Here is a 26997-nt window from a genome sequence, read left to right as displayed (position 1 = left end):
TCAGTTAATGCCATTTAACAAGAATCAACCCTCTCAGATGTTTCCTCTGAAATCCCTCAGGAGAAATATTAATACACCCAACACTTGATATTGTTGAGATCTCTTCTGAAACTCCAGAAGAGAAGCATGAAATTACTGGGAAATTCTTTCTTATTCTAATTTTGAATATATTTGGTAACGTTAGGGTGTCTCCATTTGCTTTCCATGTATTCTTATTACTATCTAGTTGTTTATTTAATTTAAAATGTTAAGTTGCATTATCTGAGCTTGTGCTGCTGTTCTCCTTCATCAGGGCTCTTTCGTTTCTGGGGATGAGTTTGTGTCTGGCTCTGATGTTCATTTCCTCCTGGTACTATGCTCTGGTGGCCATGCTCATCGCTGGATGCATCTACAAATACATTGAGTACCGCGGGTAAGAGCTGCAGAAGCGCATTACAGCCCACGCCGTGAGTCTGTGCAGACGCTAAGCTGATTACAGATGAAGTGGGCTTCATTTTACTGAGTGATTGTCTGCTGTGTCATTGTGAGTTTAAACTCAATTTTTATATCTGTGTTCAGGGCGGAGAAGGAGTGGGGCGATGGGATCCGTGGTCTGTCACTCAACGCGGCGCGATACGCTCTCATTCGATTGGAGGAGGCGCCGCCGCACACCAAAAACTGGAGGTGAGGATCACAAAATGCAAAAGCATGATTTCATAAAGCAATACATCCATTAAACACCTGGACTGTATGTGCAAAGATTTGGGATCAGTAAGGTTTAAAAAAATACAGTTTATAACATTAATAATAATCAGAAATGTTTCTTGAGCAGCAAATTTTAATTATTTCTGAAGCTCATGTGACACTGAAGACTGGAGGAATGATGCTGAAAATACAGCTTTGATCACAGGAATAAATACTATTTTACAATATATTAAAAGAGAAAACCGTTATTTTAAATTGTAATAATATTTCACATTTTATTGAATTTTTGATCAAATAAATGCAGCCTTGTTGAGCAGAAAAGACTTATATTATAAGACTTAAATATTTTTAAAAAGCCCAAACTTTCGAACAGTAGTGTATGTCATTTATCACAATGGTTTTATAAATTATTGGTTTTATTATTTGTTATTTCTATTCAGATTCATTATATAAAATGTATTAACTGTTACTGTGTTTTGGAAAATTCTGTGAATTAAAAAAATAATAGTTTTATGAACTTAGAAAGTAATTTTTTTTTAAAACAATCTCAATTAAACAAACATCACAAACCAGTAAAATAATAAACCAAACAAAAACATTAACAAACAATAAAAACACTTAAAAGCCAACCTAAAAAATTAAAATATAGCAAAACATCCGGCAGTCATCACATTTCTATTCCTTCTTTCTTTCTACCTTCACCGGCTCTCCTGTGCTATAATCCAGAGAGAATCAGTATTGGATTTTTCCCAGAGCTCTCAGTAATCTTTCATGGATTAAATAACCTGTATACAATGAGCTGCGATGAAACTTCAATAGTCTCTCAGGAAACAGGTCAAACCTGTTCATTCCTCGTCACAGCGCCTCTAATCCACGCCAGCAGAAACTGATCTGGGTTTTGTGAGCGGGTGGACAATCTCCGCTAAAGGTCTCCTGAGTTTTTCCTGTGTCTAAACCTCTTTATTATGCATTCGAGCTCCTTTGATTGACTTGATGATAGTCTGTCCATCTGCTCTATATAAAAAAAATCTTTCAGCTAGTTGCCAAAGCAACATTTCTTATCTTCTTTAGGTTAACTTGATGTACTAAAATAACTAAAATTGAATTTAAAAAATGTAAAAATAATAAATAATTCAAAGTAGTAATAAAATCTAGGGATGCACCGAATGTTCGGCAACCAAAATGCTTTGTCCAAAAATAGAAAAAAAACACTTTAAGCGCAAAGACTGAATAAACTGTACATGATGCAATCAAACAGAGGCGTGCACTAATGCAGCAAACATGACAGCAGTGTGAAAGCATTTAAAAATCATTACAAGCACCGACAGCGAGAGACCGTTTAGCACTGCATCACATGTCTTCCATGAGAAGAAGGGGTGGTTGTTGCTGGTTACTATGATGATTAAAATCACGAACTGCAGAACGTTATGTTTTCTAATACACGCACTAATTGCATGTATTCAAACAGCACTGCACGAGCTCACGGCCTTATCTTGTTAGCCAGGGACAGGGTTCAAAGTCCAAAGTGCAAAATCTGCGCTGAAACAGTGTTACTCTTCAGTTGCTCAGTAACGCTTAATTTTTACAAGGCATGTGACAATGCAATACCAGCGACAAACATCTTCCCAAATTTGTAATGAGAATCATTTATAAATCTGCTGTTGTTTTACTGTTATGTAAAATAAAATAAAAAAGACAATAATATTGATGATAATAATAATTACAACAGCTCTATTAATACATTTATTATAACATTAACACATAGCGTTCAAATTGGGATCTGTAATATTTTCTAATATTTTAAATGAATTATTTTCTGCTCAGCAAGGCTGTTTTTATTTGTACAGTACAAAAAATGCATCCTAGATTCAAGAAGGACTGAAGGAAAAATATTGTTTTACTAACTTATTCATTTTAAGTTAAATTGTGCTTTGTTGATATAATGTCTGCTAGAATGTTAAAAAATGTTCAGTGTTAAATACATATTTTTAAATAGTTTTGTAATTGATTTTTTATGCAATGATGGCCTTCGGCCTAGCGTTTCATTTTGTGCGGCTTCGGCCAAGAATTTTCATTTTGGTGCATCCCTAATAAAATCCTTAACGGTACTTTAATGATGCTAAAATACCATGTCTTGTGGCATAGTTTGATCAAAATGAGTTTGTGAAATCGTTTCCCACCTGCACTAGAATAACCCCGGTTGGAATTAGTTTGAGTGGATTTTATTTATACACTTTTTTTTTTCAGGATTCAATAAAGAGTAAATTATTAATGATAATGGCAGATCCTCTGAGCCTTTGACTTTTAGCCTCAGGTTAACATCATTCACCTGAAAGCATCACACCTCTGATAGTCCTGCATAATCTTTTAATCCTGAGCCGCAAAAACCTCTAAAGCATTAAGAAGATCTAAAAATTCATTACATGCAGTTTCACACAACAGATCTTCAGTGAATTTCATTTACTAGTAGAATGATAAATATATATTTCCTATGTTTCTGTGCTGTCCAGGCCTCAGCTGCTGGTGCTGCTCAATCTGGACGCTGAGCTGTCTGTGAAACACCCTCGTCTCCTGTCCTTCACCACGCAGCTGAAAGCAGGCAAAGGTCTGACCATCGTGGGCTCAGTACTGGAGGGAACCTACCTGACCAGAGACACCGACGCCAAGAGAGCAGAGCAGGTAGAAATGTGATGCAAACATCCACAAACATGAGGGATTCCTCAAATAAAGGCCCTTTTACTACTTCAAATTAACTTTTTGGAGAACAAAAGATTTTGGGCAGCAATTAAAAAAAAAAAAAATAATAATTTTATGAAGAATGTGATTCATACACAAAATGTCAGTGGAATTTCTCTTATTTACGACTTTTTTTTTTTTATATTGATATATTTTATATATATTTGTATAAAAGAAGTTCTGGAAAATATTACATCTCAGCAAGTAATTAAAAATGTAATAAGAATTTCTACTTTATATTGAATTATGTATTGTTGCTACATAAAATTGACTAATTTTTATTATGTTTTATTGTTTGTATTATTGTTGTTTTTAAATATACTTAATACATATAGTAATATGTTTTTATTTTATTATCTACCCTTTTAAACTGTGATTGTTTTTTGTGAAAGTATTTCCAAAAAGTGGACATATCCTAGAGGACAAAAAGTTTCTCTAATTGAAAAATAATTTTTTTATTATTTTTTTATCATAGTGTACATATGTGTATAGATTCTGAGAAGATAACTCTGGTTAATTTAACTTTTATGCACTCTTAAAAATAAGAAAACAAATTAAACAGAAAATAATAAGAGTTATTATCATCTGCTTATTTTTGTCATTTATATTTTACATATTATTGAGTTGTTATTATTATTATTTTATTATTTATTGTTTTTATTATTGTATTAATTTGATACATTCAAATATTATTTTACATTTTTCAATAATTGTATATACTTTATTATATATATATTTTTTTTATCTTATCTCCCCTTTAAAAACTAGAATCACTGCTCTTTTCATAAATTTATTAAACATAGCTATATAACTATGGAATATCTGAGTAGATGAATTCTGGCCATTTTAACTTTTCAGCACTATTAAGAATGAAGAAGAACGAATTGAGAAGATTTGAACACTATTATAATGATCCCTTTATTACGGTGGCCGAGAGAGCTCAACGCACTGCAAATAGAAAAACCACAACTTCCTCAAGTTTACAACACACACGCTGCAAATGCTCACAACACAACCAAACAAAGAAACGTACTGCAAATAGAAAAAGCACCAGCAAATTAAGAAAAAAACTTTAACTGTGACTTTAAATGCAGCTCTTGAGCCAAAAACTCATCACCAAACACCAATGACAAGCACATACACTATATGGACAAAAGTATTGGGACACCCCCTTCTTTAGAACAGAAGAAGGCACTAACAAAACTGTGGCAACAAAGATGGAAGCATAATTCACGTATTTAAAAACTGTATTTCCATCTCTGTTGCAACAGTTTTGGACGCGTCTAAAATGACAGTACCCTTATGTACAAGTCATTGGTGTTTGGTGATGAGTTTTTGGCTCAAGGTCTGCATTTAAAGTCACACCAGAGGTGTTTAGCTGGGATCAGGACTTGTCTTTCTGCAGACCAGTCAAGTTCTTCCTCACTGACTCAATCAATCATGTCTTTCTGAACCGTGTCTTATACACAGAGACACTGTCATGTTAGAATAGAAAAGGGTTCTGGCCAAACTGTTGCTATACAATTATGAGCACACAATTCCCTAGAATACCATTATATGCTTAAACATTAAGATTTGTACTCATAGAAATTACTAAAGTAGTCAAACCTGTTCATTAGAAGGGGTGACCCAATACTTTTGGCAATATAGTGTATGTAAAGTGATTATGTCTTGATTTGCAACATACACAGTACAAACAGTCAATTACAAAATGTTTCTGTCCTCAGATAAACAGCAGAATCCAGTCATTAAAGTCTTACTGGCACCTAGTGGCCACAGAGAGAACTGATCATTCCAAAACTCCATGTTACAAAGCATAGATGTTCTAAAAATGGCATTTTGTTCTCTTAATGATTTGTTTTCCACTGCAGAACATCAAATCAGCCATGGCCGCAGAGAAGACAAAGGGTTTCTGCCATGTTGTGGTGTCGTCAAACCTGCGCGACGGCTTCTCTCACCTCATCCAGTCAGCCGGACTCGGAGGAATGAAGCACAACTCTGTTCTGATGGCTTGGCCCGCCAACTGGAAACAGTCCAACGACCCGCAGTCCTGGAGGAACTTCATAGGTTTGAGTCTGACTTCATATCCAAACAGAGCTGCTGTGACTCGTTTAGAGAGAAAGAAACCCTGACAGACGTAAAGATGGATCTGTTCTTCCACAGAAACCGTCCAAGAAACCACTGCCGCCCATCAGGCCCTGCTGGTGGCCAAGAACGTGGACAGTTTCCCTCATCAGGAGCGTCTCGGGGAAGGAACCATCGACGTGTGGTGGATCGTTCATGACGGAGGCATGTTGATGCTCCTGCCGTTCTTACTGCAGCAGCACAAGGTACGGCTCTCAGTCAGGTTACAGTGCTTCTGGATTAAATGTGTGTTTTAATGCTCTTCTGTCTCTCAGGTGTGGAGGAAGTGCAAGATGCGCATTTTCACCGTGGCTCAGTTGGATGACAACAGCATCCAGATGAAGAAAGACCTGCAGATGTTCCTCTACCACCTCCGTCTGAATGCTGAGGTGGAGGTCGTGGAAATGGTGAGCAGATGCTGCTGCAGATGGATTTTTCTTGGCATCTGGATGTAAAGTTGCTTTTGTTGTGCAGCAGGACTGCAAAATATATTATACTATATTTTATATAATTATATTAATAATATGTTTAAAAATATAGTACTTGAAAATGTTTTTGCACTATAGTGCGATTATTTTAATTGTTTATTATTGCTAAATAATATTATTATATTATTAGTAGTAGTAGTAGTGGCGGTGGTAGTAGCATTAATTTATTTTAAATTATTTATTATTTAATATGAATGTTTGAATTTTCTGCTATTATATTGTACTGTTATGATAATTATTTATTTTTGCTACATAGTGCATTATTATTATTAATTTATTTATGTAGCATACTAATGTAATATTTACATGTTTATATAAAATATATTTTAATATACCTTTTTTTAACATATATTTAATTTTGCTATTAAAAACTGCTATTATTTTATTACTGCTATTATATTATCTTTAACACAGCTTTAATTTTCCAGAGAAGGTTTTGAGTCTGTGTGTGTTGTTGATCATTTTTTCGGATCTTTATGTTGAGGTTGCTCATGCGTGTTCATGCAGCTCCTCTGGGGTAACTGAGAGAGTTTGTCTGTGTTTCTGTGACTCCAGCATGACAGTGACATCTCAGCGTTCACCTATGAGAAGACGCTGGTGATGGAGCAGCGCTCACAGATGCTGAAGCAGATGCAGCTGTCGAGGACGGAGCGCGAGCGAGAGGTATACTCGTTCTGTGTATAACAGCATTGTGCTGAATGAATATGCAGTCACCATATTTGCTTTTAGTGTCTTTATTAATGCTACATGGCTGAATCTCGCCAAAACGATCAAGAAATGTCCAAATATTTCACTCTAAAATCAAAAGAAAAAATAAGAAATTATATTTTGTATAAAGATTGTAAAAAGTTTTTTTTTTCAATATTAAAGAATAAATAGAAAAATAATATAATTATGAAAATAATAGAAAAATTATATGTGTAACTATATACTGTATATTAAATTAAGCACATTTGCAAAGTAGATTTAGTGTAAAATGCTGTCATTTAGTGTCTTTAGTGCTGTCAAAAGATTAATCGCGATTAATCGCATCCAAAATAATAAAGTACTTTGTTTACATAATATATGTGTGTACTGTTTTTATTATGTATATATATAAATATACACACATTCAGTATATATTTTGAAAATATTTACATGCATATATATATTTTTGTTATATTTATATTATTTGTAAATATATTTAATAGATAAACAATATTTTTTTTTACATATATACATGCATGTGTTTGTATTTATATATACATAATAAATATACACAGTACACACTCATATATATTATGTAAACAAAAACCTTTATTTTGGATGCGATTGTAATGATATACATACATACACACATTTATATATACATATATATATATATATATATATATATATATATATATATATATATATATATATATATATATATATTTATATATATATATATATTTGTTTTTTTATATATAAAATTAACAAGCAATTTAAATATGAATCTAAATATATATATAATTATTTTATATATTGTTATTATCATTAAATATATTAATTTATATTATTACACAAGCTTCTTTTTCCTTATGCAGAAAGTGGTTTATTATTTTTAGTTTATGGTGAAAATGAGCAGACATTTCTTCATGAGATTCAGAATCATCTGAACTGCTGTGGTTAATAATGTTGGACTGGCGGCGCTGTGTGACTTGTGGTCCTCTTTCATTTCTGCTACGATCGGGGAAACGCTTCTCTCAGATTCAAAGCATCACGGATGAGTCGCGTAGCTCCATTCGGAGGAAGAACCAGAGCGGCGCTCACGGCTCGGCCGTCAATAACCAGAACGCCCGACTAGATGACGATAAAGAAGAGGTAGTGAATTCAAAGCGAATCCTGAAACCACCGAGCCAGAAGAGCTAGATCATCGTTCACGTCCTGATTTATGTGTACATTAGTGTTAGCATCGGCTCTGTAGCTCATCCCTTCAGAAACCTCTTCCCATCATGCATGTCAGTGATGTCATCATATCATGCACGACCATCTTTAAACAGTTGTGACCCCACGTGAACGTGAATGACCCTTTCCTTTCATTCCCGCATGTTTCTCTGTATTTAGTTTCAACTATAAATAAATATAGAAATAATTAAGCACATTATTTATTTTTGTTGTCATTTCATTCCCCCATGTTTCTATTTATTTATTTTAATTTTTTTTGCCATTGCATGTTTTTATGAATGGTTTCTATTGCATGTTGTCAGTGAGCACATCACAGACTAATACAGTTGCATGTGTGCAGTTTGCATCGTACACAAACTAAAACATTAATCTGACGTGCTCTGCTTGAATTTGCATTGATATAGCATGTGATATAGATGCATAAAAGTTTATATAATTTAAGAAGCAGTTTGTAGATGACATAAAAAGTTAAAATAAGTCATTTGAATTATTTAATAATGAATTTAATGTGTGATTGTGGTAATTGCACAGGCTCAGCTGATCCACGACAGGAACACGGCGTCTCACGCGGCTCTAAACGACAAGGCCGACGTGTCGCCGGAGCGAGTCCACATGACCTGGACCAAAGACAAGTTCTGCACCGAACGCAACCGCAACCGAGAGCCATACTCAAACATGGTGATGCGGGACCTGTTCAACATGAAACCGTAAGTCACTGAACACACACACACACACACACTGACTCTGGTTTGCAGCACTGTAACTTGGTGCTTTGTGGGTTTAATACCGGGATGTAAAGAGGGAAAGGCTGCATGTTCAGACACGAGCCCAGAGGCTGCTGGGTAATTCAGGACACAGTCTGCATGGTGTGTGCCGATCTGATCTGCATGACCACAGTGTGTAACGGTCACGTGTCCACCATGTGTCTGTGTGTCTCCATACATTCATATCTGCCCAATAGATTTACTGACATGTTTTTGGTTATTAACAGTAATATTCCTCTCAGTGATAATACTAGGTTTAATTATTTAATAGGTGAATCTTACAAAAATATGTAGATCATTATTTAGTTAAAAAGGTAAACGTGTGGATATTTATTTATTTGTTTGTTTGTTTATTCAATTATTTAGCATAGGACCATTAGGATATTTTGCATTTTGGCATTATTTTCATAACATTTCAGCACATTTCCCTAAATCTTCATTATAGTAATGCCTAAAGGTATTTTACCTATTCTAAGTGTGACCAAACAAAGTGATTTTTCATAGTAAATTTGTGACAAAGATTTTTAAATCAGCTTAAAGGAAGTACAACAAATGCAACCAGAAATAAACAAATATTAATATTTATTTATTTATTCATTCACAAATTTCCTCCTTCTGAAATTTGCCTTGATCATGTAAGCCCATGCGGTATATTTATTGTTTGTTTGTTTGCTTTTGTTTAATTTGATTTGCAATTAAGTTTCTTATTACTTTCTTTTAAAATATGACCTAAAGGTTAATGTAAGTCTGTCCCGAACATGATTTATTTTTAATATGCTATTTTCCTATGATTTATTTGAGAAGAATTATCTCACAAAAATGTGCTGGGCACACAACACACTCTGTAATATGACAAGCTGTCGTAAAGGCATCGGCTGTACTGTGAGTGGTTTCTGTGATGGTGTTCATCTCTCAGTGTGGGTGTTTAAGCCTGTCTCTGTTGTTCTGTCCCGTTTTCCTCCTTCTAGCGAATGGGAGAGTCTGTAAGTCACATTTCTCTGTACTGTAGCTGTCTGTCCGTCTGTAACTGTCCCGTCTCAAACCCTGCAGCACACTGGATTATTCATACATATATGTTTGTATATGAGCTTTGATATGTGTGTAAGCATGCATGTGTTTATGTCCCAGCATTCCCTCACCTCCATCAGAGCTGCAGACGCTGATATGTGCAGCATGATGATATCAATTTTTGCCACATGCAAGAAAACTTGTGCTTCACCTTCACCTGTTGTGCCCAGCATAATCTTAAAATTCCACTTAAAGTTTTTTTTATAATAATAATAATAATCATTTAATTCTAAATTATTTGATAAATTCTTGATAATTTTTTTTAATAAAAATATTTGTTACTATTATAAAATGATTGACTGACTGTTTTATAACACAAATGTATTTTATTATATATTCTAAAAATATTTTAATATTATTTTAAAATAATTTATTATTATTATTATTGATTGTATTTAAAATATTAAAAAATAATTATATATATATAGTATATTTACTGTGGTTTATTTATTGGCACATAAGTGGCGCTGAGGAGCACAAGTTTTTTTTTTTTTTTTTTTTGTGGCATATTTGTGATGCTATCAATTATGCTTCATTAAGGGCATATGCTGTGCATGTCAAATCTGGATGCTGTGCTCACTAACCTCAATAGGGCTTTATTATATAACTAAGATGCAATGTGACCAATGCTTGAATTACAGTGCAAATGTAATTATCATGCCATATTCAGCAGCATTTCAAAGCTTATGTATTATTTAAAGCACAGCTGTCCTGGACAATGAAGTGTTATACTGTACAGTTTAGCATCATTATACACAAATATTTGACCACTGAATAACCATTGAACAATCAGAATCAAATATCACTTTAATAATAGAGGCATTTGCATTTGACCTCAGAGATCACCGTAAACGATGAATATTAGGCTGTGCTTTGCAAATACTTAAATATATACTAAAAGTAGACAGTGGAGAGACAAAAAAGCTCATTAAATGTTGATGTTGTTGTTGGGAATTTGAAACAATGACTTTTATTTCTTGTTTCTGTCCTTGATCACATGACCTTGTGTCGCAGGAATCAGTGTAATGTGCGCTGCATGCACACGGCCGTCAAACTCAATGAAGCGGTGGTCAATAAGTCTCAGGGAGCTCATCTGGTGCTCCTCAACATGCCCGGACCACCCAAGAACAGAGGCGGCGATGAAAACTGTATCCTTACACTGACCTCACAATTATATAAACAGATTCATCTCTAAATCTGAGTGGATGAGCCACAGACGAATCAGGGTTATTATTGTTAACAAAAACTAAAACTGTTAAATGTATTTTTTTTAATTGAAGTAAAACCAAAACTCATATAAATACATTAAACCTAAGTAATATTTAAAAAATAATAAAAAAGAGAACTTAAAATTAAAACTAAACATAAAGGGGTCATATGATGCTTTTTTTAAAGATTATTATTTTGTGTATTTGGTGTAACAGAATATGTTGACATGCTTTAATGTTCAAAAAACACATTATTTTTCAAATACTGTACATTATTGTAGGTCCTCTATGTCCCGCCTCTCTCAAACGCTCAAGTCCCTCCTTCCGACAAGCACAGTCTGCTCTGATTGGCCAACTGGCAGAGTGCATTGTGATTGGCCGAACACCACAAGCTGCATCAGAAATGTAACGCCCCTTTATATAATCTATAATTTTACCATCAGTTCAAGCCCGAAAGGTGAAAGGTGAGTTGCGTGACAGACACAGTGATGAAGCTTCTGTGCATTTGCAAACAAGCCGCGATTAAGACTATTTCTGACAGGCTGTACACTCCACTGTGATGTGACCCTGTCTCTCTCTCTCTCTCTCTCTCTCACACACATGCGCGCGCATGCACACACACACACACAACGCGCAAAACTCCGCATTTGAAGAGTCAATAGCAAATACTTAAACTAATAACAAAACATACTTACAGTTGCTGATTAAGAAGCGCCAGATTGTCATAGCAAAGTCAGAATTACCTCCTCTCCTAGGTTCACGAAACTGTCGTCCATAAAATGCGTTGCTGTTTTGTTGTAAGTAATCTTAATGATTCCTAATTGCATCTGCTTTTGGAAGGCCAAATAAAGTGCTTCCGTCTAGAAACACACAGCTTATCCCTGTCATGGCTGCTTCAACGCGTCTTAACTTTGATAAGGAATATCTCTTTGGTTTTGAGACTTTAGTCTTTGCAACTTCAGGTATCTTATCTATGCTTGTAACACTCCAAAGAGAAAGGAAAACTTGAAATTGCATTATATGACCCCTTTAAAAACTAAAATTCATATGAAAATATGAAAATGAAAGCTAATTTAAAATATTAACAAAAACTAAAAATGTTAAACTGTTAAACATATTTGTGTGTGTGTGTGTATGTGTATATATATATATATATATATATATATATATATATATATATATATATATATATATATATATATATATATATATATATATATATATATATACATACATACATACAGTGCCCTCCATAAGTATTGGAACAGTAAAGACAAAATTGCTCTGTTGGCTGTGGAGTCAAGACATTTGCAAATATGATTAAAAGATGAATATGAGACAAACCTACAGAATGTCACATTTTATTATTAGCCGTTTCATCCCACTCATTGATGTGAGCATAAGTATTGGGACAGTTGAACATAAGGCAGATATAAAAGATTAAAAGCTATTATTTAGTTGCAGATCCCTTGCACACAATCACAGCAGTGAGTCTGTGACCCATAGACATCACCAGACTCTTGCTCTCATCCTTTGAAATACTTTTCCCAGCCTTTAATGCAGCCAATCCCAATTGTTGCTTGTTTTGGGGAGTTTCTGCCTTTACTCTCCTCTTCAGCTGGTGAAATTCATGTTCAGTCAGATTTAAATCTGGAGATTGACTTGGGCAATCTAACACTTTCCATTTCTTTGCTCTTATAAACTCCTTGACTGAACTGCAGGGTGTTTTGGGTCATTGTCCTGATGCAATATGAAGCACTTCCCAATGAATCTGGTGGCATTTTCTTGAATATTGCTAGGCAAGATGGTTTTGTACCCTTCGAAATTCATTCTGCTACTGTCATCATACATTAAGTCATCAGTAAAGTTGAGAGGGCCTGTTCCAGAGACAGCCATGCATGCCCATGCCATGACACCACCTCCACCATGCTTTACAGATGAGGCTGTATGCTTGGGATCATTGCAGTTCCCTTTTTTTCTCCACATTAGTGCTTTCCCATCACTTAAATAAAGGTTCATCTTTGTCTCATCAGTCCATAAACACAGTTCCAAAACTCTTCTGGCTCATCTTTGTGCTTTTTTGCAAACTCTAATCTTGCCTTTCTATTTCTGGTGCTGGTCAGAGGTTTGCATCTTGCTGTGTAGCATCTGTAATTCTGTGTCAAAGTCTCCTGAGGACAGTAGATTGTCAGAGCATCACCCCAGCTTTCTGGAAGTTGTTGCTGATTTTACAGACACATCTTTTAGGATTCATTTTCACAGCTTTTATGATTTGTCTTTGTTTTCTCAGCCGATCAGGTCGTTGTTGGTTGCTGGTGGTTTCCAAACTCTTGATTTCTCCATGCCCTTTGTTTTTGCTAGAGCTCTAACTGACTTCCTCTTTTCTTTTAGCATCAAAATTGCTTGCTTTTCTGTCAAAGTCAGCTCCCTCACCTTCATCCTGGTTTGTGTGTGTCATCATCGAATGCAAGATTCAGAATACAGAAGTAATGGATATAACTGAGCGACACATTCCCTGCTTTTAATATCTGAAGAATGAATGCAACAGGACACAGCTGATCACTTAGAAAGACCTGTGAGGCAACTGCTCCAATACTTATGCTCTCATCAGATAGAGGGATGAAACTATAAAAGTGCTGAACTTCTCAGCTGGTAAAACATCTATGTGTTGAATCACCCAATAATAAAATGTGACATTCTGTCTCATATTCATCTTTTAATCATATTTGTAAATGTCCACAGCCAACAGAGAAATTTTGTCTTTACTGTTCCAATACTTATGGAGGGCTCTGTATATATATATATTTTAATCACAAAGTTTTTCCTTGACTGATGTGACTCAGACATGGAGTTTCTGGAGGTTATGATGGAGGGTCTCAACCGGGTCCTGTTGGTACGCGGTGGCGGTCGTGAAGTCATCACCATATACTCATAAAGCAGATTACAGCCCGACGCCCCAGCGGCAGGAATTCAGTTTTTATTTTTCCCACAGCAAAGCTGGATCATCATGGAGAATGCTAGCGGTCAGGGTTTCCAGCGGCGTTACGTCCGGCTGCGTTCATTACAGGACAGTGACTTTTGCGGCCCTCCTGAAGAGAGACAACGTGAAGAAACCGAGACGAATGATGATTCAATTCGTAACGCGACACTTTAATTTATGACTCTTTTATTGTTTTCTTTTGTTTGTTCGTACAATCTGTGCTAGTTTTTATGTCTGTTTATTGTGCAACATCGTTTGGTTTTTCAAGAGGCTGAAGACTTTTTGAAGCGCGTATGATCCGAAGGCTTAAAGCAGGTGCGTTTTATAAAAGTAAAATTTGAGTCTGTTGCTAATGCCGCTTTAATATCGATTCACTCGTCTCCATCCTGCATTGCTATTTTATTTGCGTATGCTAGCTACGATTCAAACTGTCGCTTGATACCCAAAATAACATCTACTTTTAGTGAACCAGGCTGTGAAACGAGTGTATTATTGTGGCGAATCCATATCCGAGTTGCAAAAACGCACTTTTACTGTTATCAAGGGAATGTTTGAGTTTTTGGCTAATTTTAACAATAATGCAGCGCAGATGATGAATGTGTCGGAGGACGTTACTGACGTCATGATACGGATTGTGCAATAACTTTTATTCATTATCAAGTCATCACTAGCCGAGCGTGACGTTCACTTATCGAAGGTTTTGTATTATAAAAGTTGAAATGTTTAACGCGAACAGCTTCCAAGGAGAAAAGCCATAATGTTTGGTCTCGTCATTCAGTACTGAGGTTTTGTTTTGGCTCCATCTCGGCATGAATCAGACTGAAATCAGTTTAATCGGAATGATTTCAGCTGTATTTGCAAAAAAGCACAGGGCACAGCACGGCTGATCTGTCCAGCACAACGTTTGCTGATGATCAGAACCAGCATTGCGAAATCTCCTACTCTGAGCAATAAATGTGTTTTCCCATGAGCTGGAATGAAATTTAGTCTCTGTCTTGACATTCATGATGTTGTTGGGTTGGCTTAAACATGGAGAATCCTTAATTAACCGGCATTACTTGTAGAGTAATCTGTAAAACCGTCTAGTTAATGAAAGCTATCTATTAGGATTGAAGCTGACGGGTTATTCCTAGTGGCACCAAATGGAACTGCAGTTTGTTTGTTTGTTTGAGTGACGAGAGCTGGACATTTGCTCAACCAATGGCGTGAATTTGGGGGCGGAGCTATTGGTTTCTGACCAGTAGCAGATTGGTGGAGTGCTTAATATTTGTTTGAAAAACCTTATTATATTTAGAAATTACACGCTTCACTTTAAACAGGTTTAGGAATGATTGTGCTTAGAATTAGACAATCAGAAAGCAATTTTAGAAAGATTTACATTTTGTTTTTGTTGCTCGTTTTTTATTTTTTTATATATATATATACACTGTGTTCTTACCAGGCAATAAAGCAACAAGCAGTAAATCTTATCCGTCAATCTCAGCTGTGACACGCCTGATTGGTCCAGAATCACTGCATATTAAACAGCTGATATATTCTGATTGGCTGTAACTTTTGGCATTTTGTCTGTTTTCTGCATTCATTCAGTTTGGTTAGGACACGGTGTCACATGTAACGTTACACTGCTGTTCAAAAGATTTATTTATTTTTTTAAAAGAAATATACTTTTATTCAGCAAGGACACATTAGATTGATCAAAAGTGACAGTAAAGGCATTTATAATTTTACTAAATATTTATATTTCAAATAAATGCTGTTCATTTAAACTTTCTATTCACCAAAGAATCCTGGAAAAAAAGTCAAGGTTTCCACAAAAATATTTTCAACATTAATAATAATCATAAATGTTTTTATGCAGCAAATCAGCATAATAGAATGATTTCTGAAGTATCATGGCGTAATGCTGCTGAAAAGGACATTTTAACACATATTCACAAAGAAAAGTTCTTTTAAATTCTAATAATATTTCAAATTTGTACTGTATTTTTGATCAAATAAATGCAGCCTTGATGACTAGAAGAGATTTCAAGAAATCTTACGACCCCAGACTTTTGAACGGTAGCATCTGATTCACAATTATAGGAAGATGTGTGCCAAAATTAAATGATAAGAAACTGCAGAAGGTCAAACTGCTCCTTCAGTGGGCTTGTTCCATCAGTTTGAGATGTTGAAGGTCCATCTCTGTCTTTATACCCGGCAGTTTCTTTGAAACCCCTGTTAGCGGCGCAGTATTTTGTTACCAGGACATTACTACGGTATTTTCTACAGTGTGTCGTGACGTAGAGGAGGCAGACGGATGTGCTTAGATCATCTTATCTTGTGTTCTCTGAGGATGTAGTTTCTGCACTGCTCAGCCCTTTAGGAAAAATTGTGAATATTAAGGCATGGAAAATCTGGGGATATTGTGATTTTATTTTATTTTTTAAAAATGTGTTTATTTTATGTGGTCATTTCTGTCATTCATTCTACATGCCATAGTTTTCTGTCTTTGTAAATTGGAAACTTTGAATTGTTTTTTTTTTTTTAAAGGACCTGAAGTTTATTGAACCGATTCAACATACATGTGTACAGTTACAGATTTCCATTTCTTTGTTCTTTTATTCACCAAAGATACACTGAGGTGTTTGTGTCATCTGTGACCTCACTGAAAGATATGGAGATCAAAATGTAAATATCAGAATAAAACAAACAGCTGAAGAGCAGAGGATGATGATGATGAAGGCTATTGGGATTTCCTCATGTTGTGTGTTTGATCACAGACAGACTCTGTGGATTTAAATTGAATTCTAATTCTGCATAGAATTTTTGGCACAATTTATTGCAATATTTTTTAGAATATATAACCAGTGGGGTTCAAAACTCTTGAGATCATAGGAAAATACAGCTGTTTTTAAAATGTGTTTAAAATGATTTCATGTTTATACTTGTATATATGAAATAATATTATAACATAACATTTTCTGTTAATTTTTAAAATTCTAAAACTGTTTATTTGCAGGTTTAAATTAGATTTTGAAAATGGCAGACTCTCAGATTTTGAAATCCCTCTGGTATGTGTATGCCATGTATTGATAGATACTGAGTATTTTTCATTTAACACATTTTACCATGTTTCATGTTTTTACTCATGTGTAAATCCATGTTTTCTTCATAATGAGCACAGAAATGTGAACAGGCTGTATGTTCTGTCTGTAGGTCACTCAATGTCATCTACCTCACAGTGTGTGATGGTTTTACTCGTGTCCAGTGTTGTACAGGGTCATGCTTGTGTTTTGTTTTTTATTTTGTTTTGTTTAAATAAGAATCATCTGTCATTTCAGAATCCTGTCTGTTTGAAAGAAGACCACATGAGTGTGTGTGTGTGTGTGTGTGTGTGTGTGTGTGTGTCAGGTGAGGCTGCTCTCAGGTCATGAACTGATCTGAGATCTGCGTCATGAGAAGCTCTCGGCGAGCGAGCGTCACAGACTCTGGTAGGATGTTACTCGTGAATGTGTAGTGAAGGATCTCCCTTTAAGTGAAATTCGTGCCTCTGAGTAAATTAAATAAAAGTGCTACATTGTCAGAGCCTATAAATCTTAATTTCAATGCTCTGACTAATTTCATCTCTTGATGCACAGGAAGAGGAAGTAGCTCCAGGAATGATGCAATGGGAATTTTGCAGAGCATTAGATTAGACATTCTTCTGAAACTATTTTAAACATTAAAAAAAATAAACTTAGGGGCAGTTGTGGCCTAATGGTTTGAGAGGCAGACTTGTAACCCAAAGGTTGCGGGTTCGAGTCTCAGGTCAGGAATTGTAGGTTTGGGGAGTGAATAACCAGCGCTCTCTCCACCTTCAATACCACGACTGCTCCTCGGGCACCGCAGCAATATGGCTGCCCACTGCTCTGAGTGTGTGTTCACTGCTGTGTGTGTGCACTTGGATGGGTTAAATGCAGAGCACAAATTCTGAGTATAGGTCACCATACTTGGCCTCACTTCACTTCATATATGCAGTTTGAGTATGATCTTAAATTATAATGATTGCATTAAAAGAAAAAAAAATATTTAGCCTGTGTGTGTCTAGGTTTGTCCTGGTAGGGACTTAAACCTGAATACACAGAGACTCATGGGGACTCATATCACAGTGGGGACCTAAGTTGAGGCTTATAAATCATACAAAATTAGTTTTTTTTTTTGAGAAAGTAAAAATGCAGAAAGTTTCCTGTAAGGGGTAGGTTTAGGTGTAGGGCAATAGAAAATACGGTTTGTACCTTATAAAAACCATTATGCCTATGGAGAGTCCCTACAAGGATAGCTGACCAGACTATATAGGGCCGGTTGCATAAACTGTTTAGACTAGTCTTAAAAAGTTAGTCATCTAATTTTTTTTCTTTAAGACTGGTCATAACTTTTTTAATTCAGTTATGAAAAGGTAGATTGGTATTATTTGTATTGGAAAAGTAAGACTTATTACCCCTTTGCAACTGCTAGTTGGTCAAACTAGTTCTTAAGACACAGTCTTAACATGGTGGCTAAGTTTACGCAACTGGCCCATGTGTGTGGCCTACTCTGCATTAAAACACACACACACAAAATTATGTTTTGCATGTATCCAACACCAGGTGGCGCTAAAATAGTCAAAGTAAAGGTGTGGGTTCAGTCCAGCTGCAGATACTGGTTGTCTTTTTTCTTTGAAAAATGTTATTCTATTTGAAATGCATTTATTGACTTTTGACCGTCTGAGGTCTAGAACCATCAGCCAAATCAATTTTTGTTCTGTTTGGTTTAATTGCAAATATTATTTTAAATATATTCCTTATTCTTTGAGAATAGCTGTGTGATACTATTCAGATTAATTCCAAATTATGATTCCGTAGCATTCCTTTATTGCGATCTCTTTCTAAAGCAAATGTTTACCTGACAATTCATACAAATTATTATATGAACCAAGCAGAGTTTATTTGTTAAGTCTTAGTGATCAAACATTATTATTCTATATAAAACCATATATTCCTGTCCCAGATTCCCGTGTGTTTTAGGGTTTGTTTCACACTCACATGAACATCACATGATCCACAGCAGCACACAGTCAGATCAGAGACACGAGCGCCTGATTAAATCATGAAGAACACGGTCAAAGACAAACATACCGGGTAGAAATTATCTGATACCCATGCAATGCGTATAAAAGAGTGCATTTCACAGTTTCACTTAATTTTTTAATTCTTTTCATTAATGCTACTATTTTCAGCAGCGATAAATCAGTCAACCAGTATTTTAAGAGTGAGTTTTGAGCTTTTCTGATGAGGTGCGATGAGAAGGTCATAGGTCAAAGTGAAGCTTAATGTGTTTCTGAGTCACAAACTATCTGTCCAGTGATTAATCCTCATCCTCTTCCTCCTCCTCAGTTCTGCCGTAAGTGAGTTTCGTAACAGGCTAAACAGGGCTGTTATTGACTCACTGCTACTGTAGTTTCCATCTGAATATTGACTCATGGGGAGGTTTGAAGCGCCTTTGGAAATAATGGCGCAATATTTAGTGCTTTGTGATATTTTAATCTTAAGCACTTACACTCAAAATTAGTTATCTTAATATGACATTTGTTTATTATACAAACTATTCCATGATAAACTATTTAAAATATTTAATATTGTATATTATATTTCAATAATTTATATATAGTATGTATTATATAATATATTTCTGTGTTTATGTGCATTTGTAAATATACATTCATTCATTCATTCACCTTTTGTTGCTCTAATACTCAATATGACCCCTTTATTATCTTATCTGCCACTTATTAAGTGTGGTTAACCTAATAATAATGAATTTGTCGTCATCTCGCTGGTGTATTGTGTTTCCATTCACTGCAGTCACTGTCTCCCGCTGTGATCAGACGAGCTGTGTGCATAATTCCGCTGCCTTTTCCAATCCTACTACAGCAGGCTTGGCTTATGAATATTAATCGTTCAACTACGCTGACGTTGCTTGGTAACCTTCACGGCGTCCTGTTACGCAACGTGATTAATATTCACAAACCACGCCTCTGCCGCCTGTGGATTGGCCAGCTGACCCAGCGCCCACCCTGCGGCAGCCAATCAGATAGTCTTCTTTGTCGAACGTCATTCTGCGTAATTAATATTCAGAGAGCAAGCCTTCGCTGTAGTAGGATCGGTGTCTCTGGTTGTGAAGGGGTTAACGGGGAGGGCGGAACTCTGCACCGGCCGCAATATTGATAGCGAGAGGTACAGAGACGCGACAACGCTCGGAGGAACGCTTTGGAAATACTATCAGGATTTAATTTGCATCGTGACGCGCACGCATTGACCTCGCCAGCGATGCGTTTGCGTCTTTCTGGAAGATACAGAGGGAACGCGACGCGAGTGTGGCGCGTCGTGCAGATTCCGAAGCGGATACAAATGCATTTGTGAATGTAACATTGTATCGTCGCGTGCATTTAAACCGGGATCTCTTACAGATGCGCAGACGCGGGTCTCAGTGTGCAGGTGGATGATGATGAATCCATCTCATCTTTGAATGAATAATTATTGATTTACAGAGGTTTCACACAGCTGGGAGGAACCCAAAGGCGCAATGGTCATAGTTCACGCATCAGGGTTCGAACCCGCACCCGCCGGGTCACCCGCCTCCGGTGTGTGAGCATCCACGCGCGCGCGACAGTCATGTTGCCCGGTGTGGGTGTGTTTGGCACCAGTCTGACGACCCGGGTCATCATCCCTCTGCTGAAGAACGAGGGCTTCTCGGTGAAGGCGCTGTGGGGTCGCACGCAGGAGGAGGCGGAGGAGCTGGCGCGAGACATGAACGTGCCCTTCTACACTAACCGGATCGATGACGTGCTGCTGCATCCGGATGTGGACCTGGTGTGCATCAACCTGCCTCCGCCGCTCACGAGACAGATCGCCGTGAAGACGCTGGGTGAGTGGCACATATTGGATGAATTGCACAATGTTCCTCTGATGGTTCTCATGGAGGAGCGCGCGTGTCAGATCTTGTTTCTGTCAGGTTAGGTGTGGCTTTAATATATGACTGACTTGCTTCACCAGCCATTGCATCATAATTAATTTTTTTTTTGGTCATCAAGAAAGCCACAATGGTGAAACTGACATTCATAGACTGGACCAGTTCATGATACTTACATTTGGTGTAAAAGGCCTTAAGGAAGTTTGCCCATCATCTTATGGACATGCTAATAGATCTTTGAAAAATATCTCATTAATATCAGCAGTGACATTAAATAGAGAACACAACAGAGAATACCGCTTAAGTCTCCTGCTGTTTCTTCTGAGAAAAAGACTCTAACAATGTGTCATGTGCCTCCAATTGAGTTTCAGAAGACATCTCAACTGCAGTCAAAGAACTCAAACATTTCTCATCAAATGATCTGAGCTGCTCCACGTTCATTATAAAGCTCTGAATTCTTATCGCTCATTTACAAATACAACTTATGACTCATTTGTGTTTTATTCTCAAAACATCTGAGACAAACTGATACCTTAACATGTTGAGTTTTTTCTCTGTTAGGTCTTTTGAACTTTGAAAGAGCATTTCTGAGCAATAACATTTCCCAGGATCAGAGGTCTTCTAGATAAGATCTAGAACTGATTTAGGACCTTCAGAACATCCCAGTTGTTTCTCTAAGACTGCAGTGAAATGAAATAGAGAGCGAATGAAGAATGTCACTTGCATTTGCTGCTTCTCAATGTTTCTTCTGAGAAAAAGACTGATGACACGTGTCTCCAAATGAGCTTCAGAAGACATCTCAACTGTGCTCATATTTCAGATATTTCAATAATTTCCACATTCATTTTAAAGCTCTATATTCTTACTGGTTGATGAGTAGTGACTCGTTTGTGTGTTTAATTCTCAGAAGAAATTTTGGGAGAAACATCTGTTGATTTTAAGTTTTTCTCTATTAAATCTCCTGAGCTTTGAAATGGCTGTGCAATAATGTTTTCCACTGAGCATGTGTAGTAAGTAATGATTCATGTGTTCAGTACAATGATCTTCTAGATCTGCTAGAGGTCGAAATGACTGCTTTAGGATCTTCAGAAGATCTCAGGCTTGTGTTTTGTCCGTTGCTCACTCATGATTTGGTTCTGGAGTCTGTTGTCTAGTCAGTAGATGAGACGGGTGACTGATGTTTGCAGGTGTCCAATGACAGTCAGAAATAACCTGTGAGAATTATTCATCTCTGGGATCAGGAGCATGAGCCCAAAATAACCTCAGACAGGAACCAGCAACAGACTGGATTATTATCCTCAGTCTTCTGTCACTGTGCTGAAATACGTAATAACAGCAATGCATTTAGACATAGCATTAATCACTATTATCTCTAGACCGACATTTTTACATTTTCTGAAGCACACGTGAGCGAAGCTTGCCAGCCTAGGAGACTGTAGGTGGATGCAAGGAGGTTGAGTGTTTGCTAGGTGGTTATTTTCTGCTCCAAAATTTAAACTAAACTCCTAGACTCAAATCTTGAAGTTGTCTTAAGAATGTGAGTATATGAGTGAATTTCTGTCTCTTTCCTCTTAACAGCATGGGTTTCTATGCGCTATGTTTACCTTGTGCTTATAAAGGCCTTCCTGTAGAACCAAAATAGACACGTTTTCCATTGTTTTATAGGCTGTGTTGTAGAATCTCATGCTGGATCAGTTCACAGTCAAAGTTTACCCTGGTCAAGTTGTGAAATGTCAATAAACGAGGTAAAAGCCATTGTGAGTTCAGCTCTGAGTAAACATGTACTTTAGAGCAAATATTTAAGCTGTGCTCGTGTCCATGTGTTCAGCTAATCGGTTTAAAACCGAAAGATTGATTTTTCTCATTAAGATAATGTTAAAGCAAGGACAGTGGATCTATTTTGGTGTATTATATTAACCAGGCACTCCATCAAAATCAACTGTGCTGTCTAAATAGACTGCATTTAAAGGGATAGTACTGTAAATTCAGTAAATTTCAAGATGTAGCTACCTTTTTTTCTTCAGTGGAATAGTAAAGTAGATTTTTAGCTGGTTCTGGGTGATTCAGAAAATGCAAGTCAGTGGCTATTGTCACTTTTGAGCGTCAGAAAAGCATATCAGGCAACACTAAATTAATACTCGTGGCTCCTGATGGTATATTGAGGTCTTATGAAGCGAAACGATCAGTCAGTGCAAGAAACTGAAAATTATTTACAATTATTTGCATTATTACCTGTGGGCTAATCAGACAAACGAGGAAACTGATTCTTTTGAATGGGAGCATTGAATTCATCATCGGATCAGGTAAGCTCTATTTTGGCTCATTTTGAGTCAGAATGACTGTCAGGCGTCTGAAAGTGAGTTTTGATTGAGGAACTTGTAGATGTGTGCTGCTCGAGCTACGAAATGTTTCAGACGGTCCTGTCCGGTTTGATGAACTGGTTCAAAAGAATGATTCGTTCGTGAAGCGGACATCACTCCAGACCGTTTGCCTGAGGCTCTGCATTACAGGTAATAAATGAATGTTGTAAATAATGTTCAGTTGCTTGCGCTGACCGATCGTGTTGCTTCATAAGACCTCAATATATCGTCAGGAACCACAGGTTTTAATTTTGCGTTGCCTGTATGTGCTTTTTTGACTCTCAAAGTGATGTTAGCTGCTGAGTTTTATTTTATGAATCACCAAGGACCACAGTTTCAGCTAAAAATCTACTTTACTCTTCTACTGAAGAAAAAGTCACCATCTTTGATGGCGCAAGGGTGAGTAAATTAACAGCAAATCTTTATTTTTGGGTGAACTTTCCCTTTAAAGCAACATCCCAGTTGTTGTAATGAGATAATGGTCATCTTTCTCATCTCGTGATGATCAGATGTGTTAACAGCAGCTGCACTAAAGCATAAACCGGCAGATTTGTCATTCAGAAACTAGTTTGAAAGCTCAGTTCCTCTTCTGAAGGTTTTCACCTCAGGCTTTGCCCGTTTACTCTGTGTGGTGCGTTGATAAGGATAATGAGCAGGACGGGAGTTTGAGCTGAAGATCAGAGGAATGAGACTGAACCTAGTGACAGAAACACAGCTGAAGTCACTCAACAGCAGCCTGATGCAACTTGATTGCAAAGTGTGAGCTACACCTACAGCGTTCCTGTCTGTCCTGCTGGGCAGCATTTGAGCGGGTCAGTGAGTGGAAGTCTTGGTCTTTCTTGGAAGTTACTGCATTTTTCTGAAGGCATTCTTCCTTGAGGGTCATCTTAGGGCTGCTTGATTTAGGGGGGGGGGGGGGGGTCAAAAGGGATTACAATTATTATTTAAAAAAAAATAAAAAGCTTCAGGTTTGCTGTTCATGTTTGTAGGTCTGCAAAAATTTGACCTGAAATTTGGTGATATTTATATCAATATGAAAATTAATAATAATAATCAATTAGCTGAAAAAGGATTTGAGGTTGTTGGGTTTTTTTTTTGTGCATTTAATGCATTTTTAAGTTTGGGATGGATTTAGAGTTGTAATCAATAAAATAAATATAGAATTATTATACTTTTTTAATGTTGTCATTTTATTGGATTGTTTTTTATTTTGAAGAAGATAAGACAGTGATTGGGAGATTGCGTTGGGTTTAGTTAGACCTCTATTTCATCCTCCACTTTGGCTGTTGAGTAATGCGCCGATGCAGTCCTCTATCAGGTCCTCTTCTCCTCTCACTCTGATTTCACGGCCTGCGCTGGTTCTTAGCGTTTCACAAGCAGCGGATTATGAAAGTGGAGCTCAAGCGGCTCTAGTGGAATACATTAGCATTTCCAGTGCATCTGTCCCGCTGGATTGATCCAGCTTCAGCTTCACTGTGTGTTAAAGGAGCAGCGTCTCTGAATGCATTCTCAGAGTCTGTCCTCATTCTCACACTGAAAGTACATGCTATAATATAATAATGAAATAATATAATACAGGATGATGATAATATTTAATATTTTTAATTATAATTTTTATTTAATTTTTTTATTATTATTTTGTAATCATATTGTGCATGCATACAAACAACCAACCACAACAAACCTGGTGTTCTTGATCTTTTCTAAAAACTGATTTTAAATCACATTCAAAATTTTTACTGGAAACTCTAATATTAATATATATTGTTTTATTTAATTTCATTCATATAATATTATATTCTAATATTGTGCCAAATTGTGTTTATTGCATTTAACCCCCCCCCCCCTTCAAAAAATTGTGCAAACAATTTAGATTATTAGTCCCTTTTATGAGGCCTTTGTTATTGCTTGCCAAGTATTTATTTATATTATTTAAATGTATAATTTGGCATGAATGAAAGTGAGGCTGTGAGGGATAGACTGATATGTTGTAATCTTGTATATCTTCTTGTTCTTTCAATTGCTGCTGCATCAGAAATGCATTTTTCCATAAAAGTCCCAAAAGGTTTGGTGTGTGAAAATGAAACATGACATTGAACGACTTCTGAACAGATTATGCATGATGCAAACACCCACAACAACAAACCATGCCACTATCTGTCTCTCACTCTAAACATGTAGTTTCTAGTATAAAGCATATATATGGTGTGTGTTTGTGCTGTGATGTGATTGAGTCCTGCAGTGTTGTGTGTGTCGGTGAGCCGTGCTTCTGCGGTGTATCGGATGTCAGGCTGGCTGTCGTCCACCGACACACACAGACGCTCGCTCATCTTTGAGAACTGGAGGGAGCATCTAAGAATAGAGCAGTTCCTTAGTGAGTCCATGATGTACAGTATGTGATGAATTATACTGTTTTCTGAAGGAAAAGGATGTCACAGCAGTGTGTATGTAGGGCTCTATGACATATATTTTTTTTTTCCACAAATTTACTTACATTTCACTGCTGGTTATACTCTGTATAATTGTGTATGTGACGAATAAAAATCTTGAATCTTGAAATGCAGTTTTTTTTTTTTTTTTTTTAAATCTATTTATTTTATCAATTCATTTCTATTGAGTAGTATTTATATTTTATCTGTTTATATCTTATATCTACTTTATATCTATTGAAACATACAATTAATAGAAGTTTAACAAAAATGATAAATTTGGGCACTATCCATTTTTTCCCCTCAAATTCCTTTTTTTTTTTTTTTTTTAATTCTGTGTTTTCCATTTAAATTTTTCTGGATTCAGTTTTAAGGGTTAAATTAAATTTTAGTTCTCCAAAAATTTGTTTACTTATCATTTTATTAATAACTAAAAGCATGTCTAATCAACTGAATGAATATTGAAATGTTCAATTGTAGATTTTTGTTGCAAATTGTACAATAATGTAAATATTTAATAAAAAATGTAAACAAGTTAAAATGATTTTAAAATATGCAGTTCATTTCTTGGCTGCAATAGTTTTGGCACATCTGTGTTGTGCATTTGAGCTTGTAATATAAAGCTAAAAATTAATTCAAAATATTAGTAAAAACGCATTAAATTATTCTAAAATAACACTGCTGTTAATAATGATAATTCAGTAAAAATGCAATAAATATGACATTTTTTACAATAATAGGCCAATTAAACAATGTTTATTTTTTTCAGAAATCCTGTGTTTACTGTATTTATGATTTAATGCAAATTTATTATAAAAAATGGTGGTAATCAAATGAAGGCACAAAACATTAACAATTGAATAGATTTTTTTAAATGTAATTAAATGAAAATGTAACACTTTGTTTAGTCCAAAAGAATTGCTGCACAAAATATGTTTCCTGTTAAAATTAAAAGAAAAATTAAGTGATATTCTTTGAAAATTACGTTTTATTAATGATTCTTTCTTTGAGAAGCACATTCTACTGTTCAATAGTAAGATATTTCTTCAACTTAAACTGAGCTTATTTTGACACTAGTCCATTTAGTGATTCGATACAGCCCTCATTTTCATTTATTCATCCAAAGTTTGTGAATTCTACAGTAAATTCTAGTTTTCTGATTGTATTCTGTCTGTGTTTTCCATATCATGGAAATGCAGGGCATTATGAAGCCAGTCATTCTGACTGAAATATCTCAAATGACTGCTGTTTCTCCGTCTGAACA

The 26997-nt window shown here is 35.9% G+C and overlaps 2 protein-coding genes across 5 annotated transcripts in view; both read left to right on the top strand.

Annotated features, from left to right (window-relative positions):
- slc12a7b (solute carrier family 12 member 7b) overlaps positions 1-16689 on the top strand; it is a 68424-nt gene extending 51735 nt beyond the window's left edge. For 2 of the 4 annotated variants that reach the window (XM_079406892.1, XM_079406893.1), the window contains exons 15-21: positions 293-412; positions 559-663; positions 3195-3363; positions 5292-5487; positions 5584-5750; positions 5820-5951; positions 6588-6829. In XM_079406892.1, the coding sequence (XP_079263018.1) occupies positions 293-412; positions 559-663; positions 3195-3363; positions 5292-5487; positions 5584-5750; positions 5820-5951; positions 6588-6716 (1018 nt within the window). In that variant the 3' untranslated portion in view covers positions 6717-6829. Of the gene's footprint in view, positions 1-292; positions 413-558; positions 664-3194; positions 3364-5291; positions 5488-5583; positions 5751-5819; positions 5952-6587; positions 6830-7760; positions 7875-8489; positions 8666-9690; positions 9706-10804; positions 10939-13841; positions 14830-15201 lie in introns of those variants that run through there. The other 2 variants (XM_079406894.1, XM_079406891.1) reach the window with 2 other exon arrangements.
- A 3467-nt stretch (positions 16690-20156) lies between these two features.
- gfod1 (glucose-fructose oxidoreductase domain containing 1) overlaps positions 20157-26997 on the top strand; it is a 29207-nt gene continuing 22366 nt past the window's right edge. Inside the window, exon 1 of the mRNA XM_079406819.1 lies at positions 20157-20899. Within this exon, the coding sequence (XP_079262945.1) occupies positions 20647-20899 (253 nt within the window). The 5' untranslated portion in view covers positions 20157-20646. The remainder of the gene's footprint in view (positions 20900-26997) is intronic.

This window comes from Barbus barbus (genome assembly GCF_936440315.1).
Source record: "Barbus barbus genome assembly, chromosome: 44".
NCBI classification, from domain to species: Eukaryota; Metazoa; Chordata; class Actinopteri; order Cypriniformes; family Cyprinidae; genus Barbus; species Barbus barbus.
This window is presented reverse-complemented; position numbering and strand designations above follow the sequence as displayed.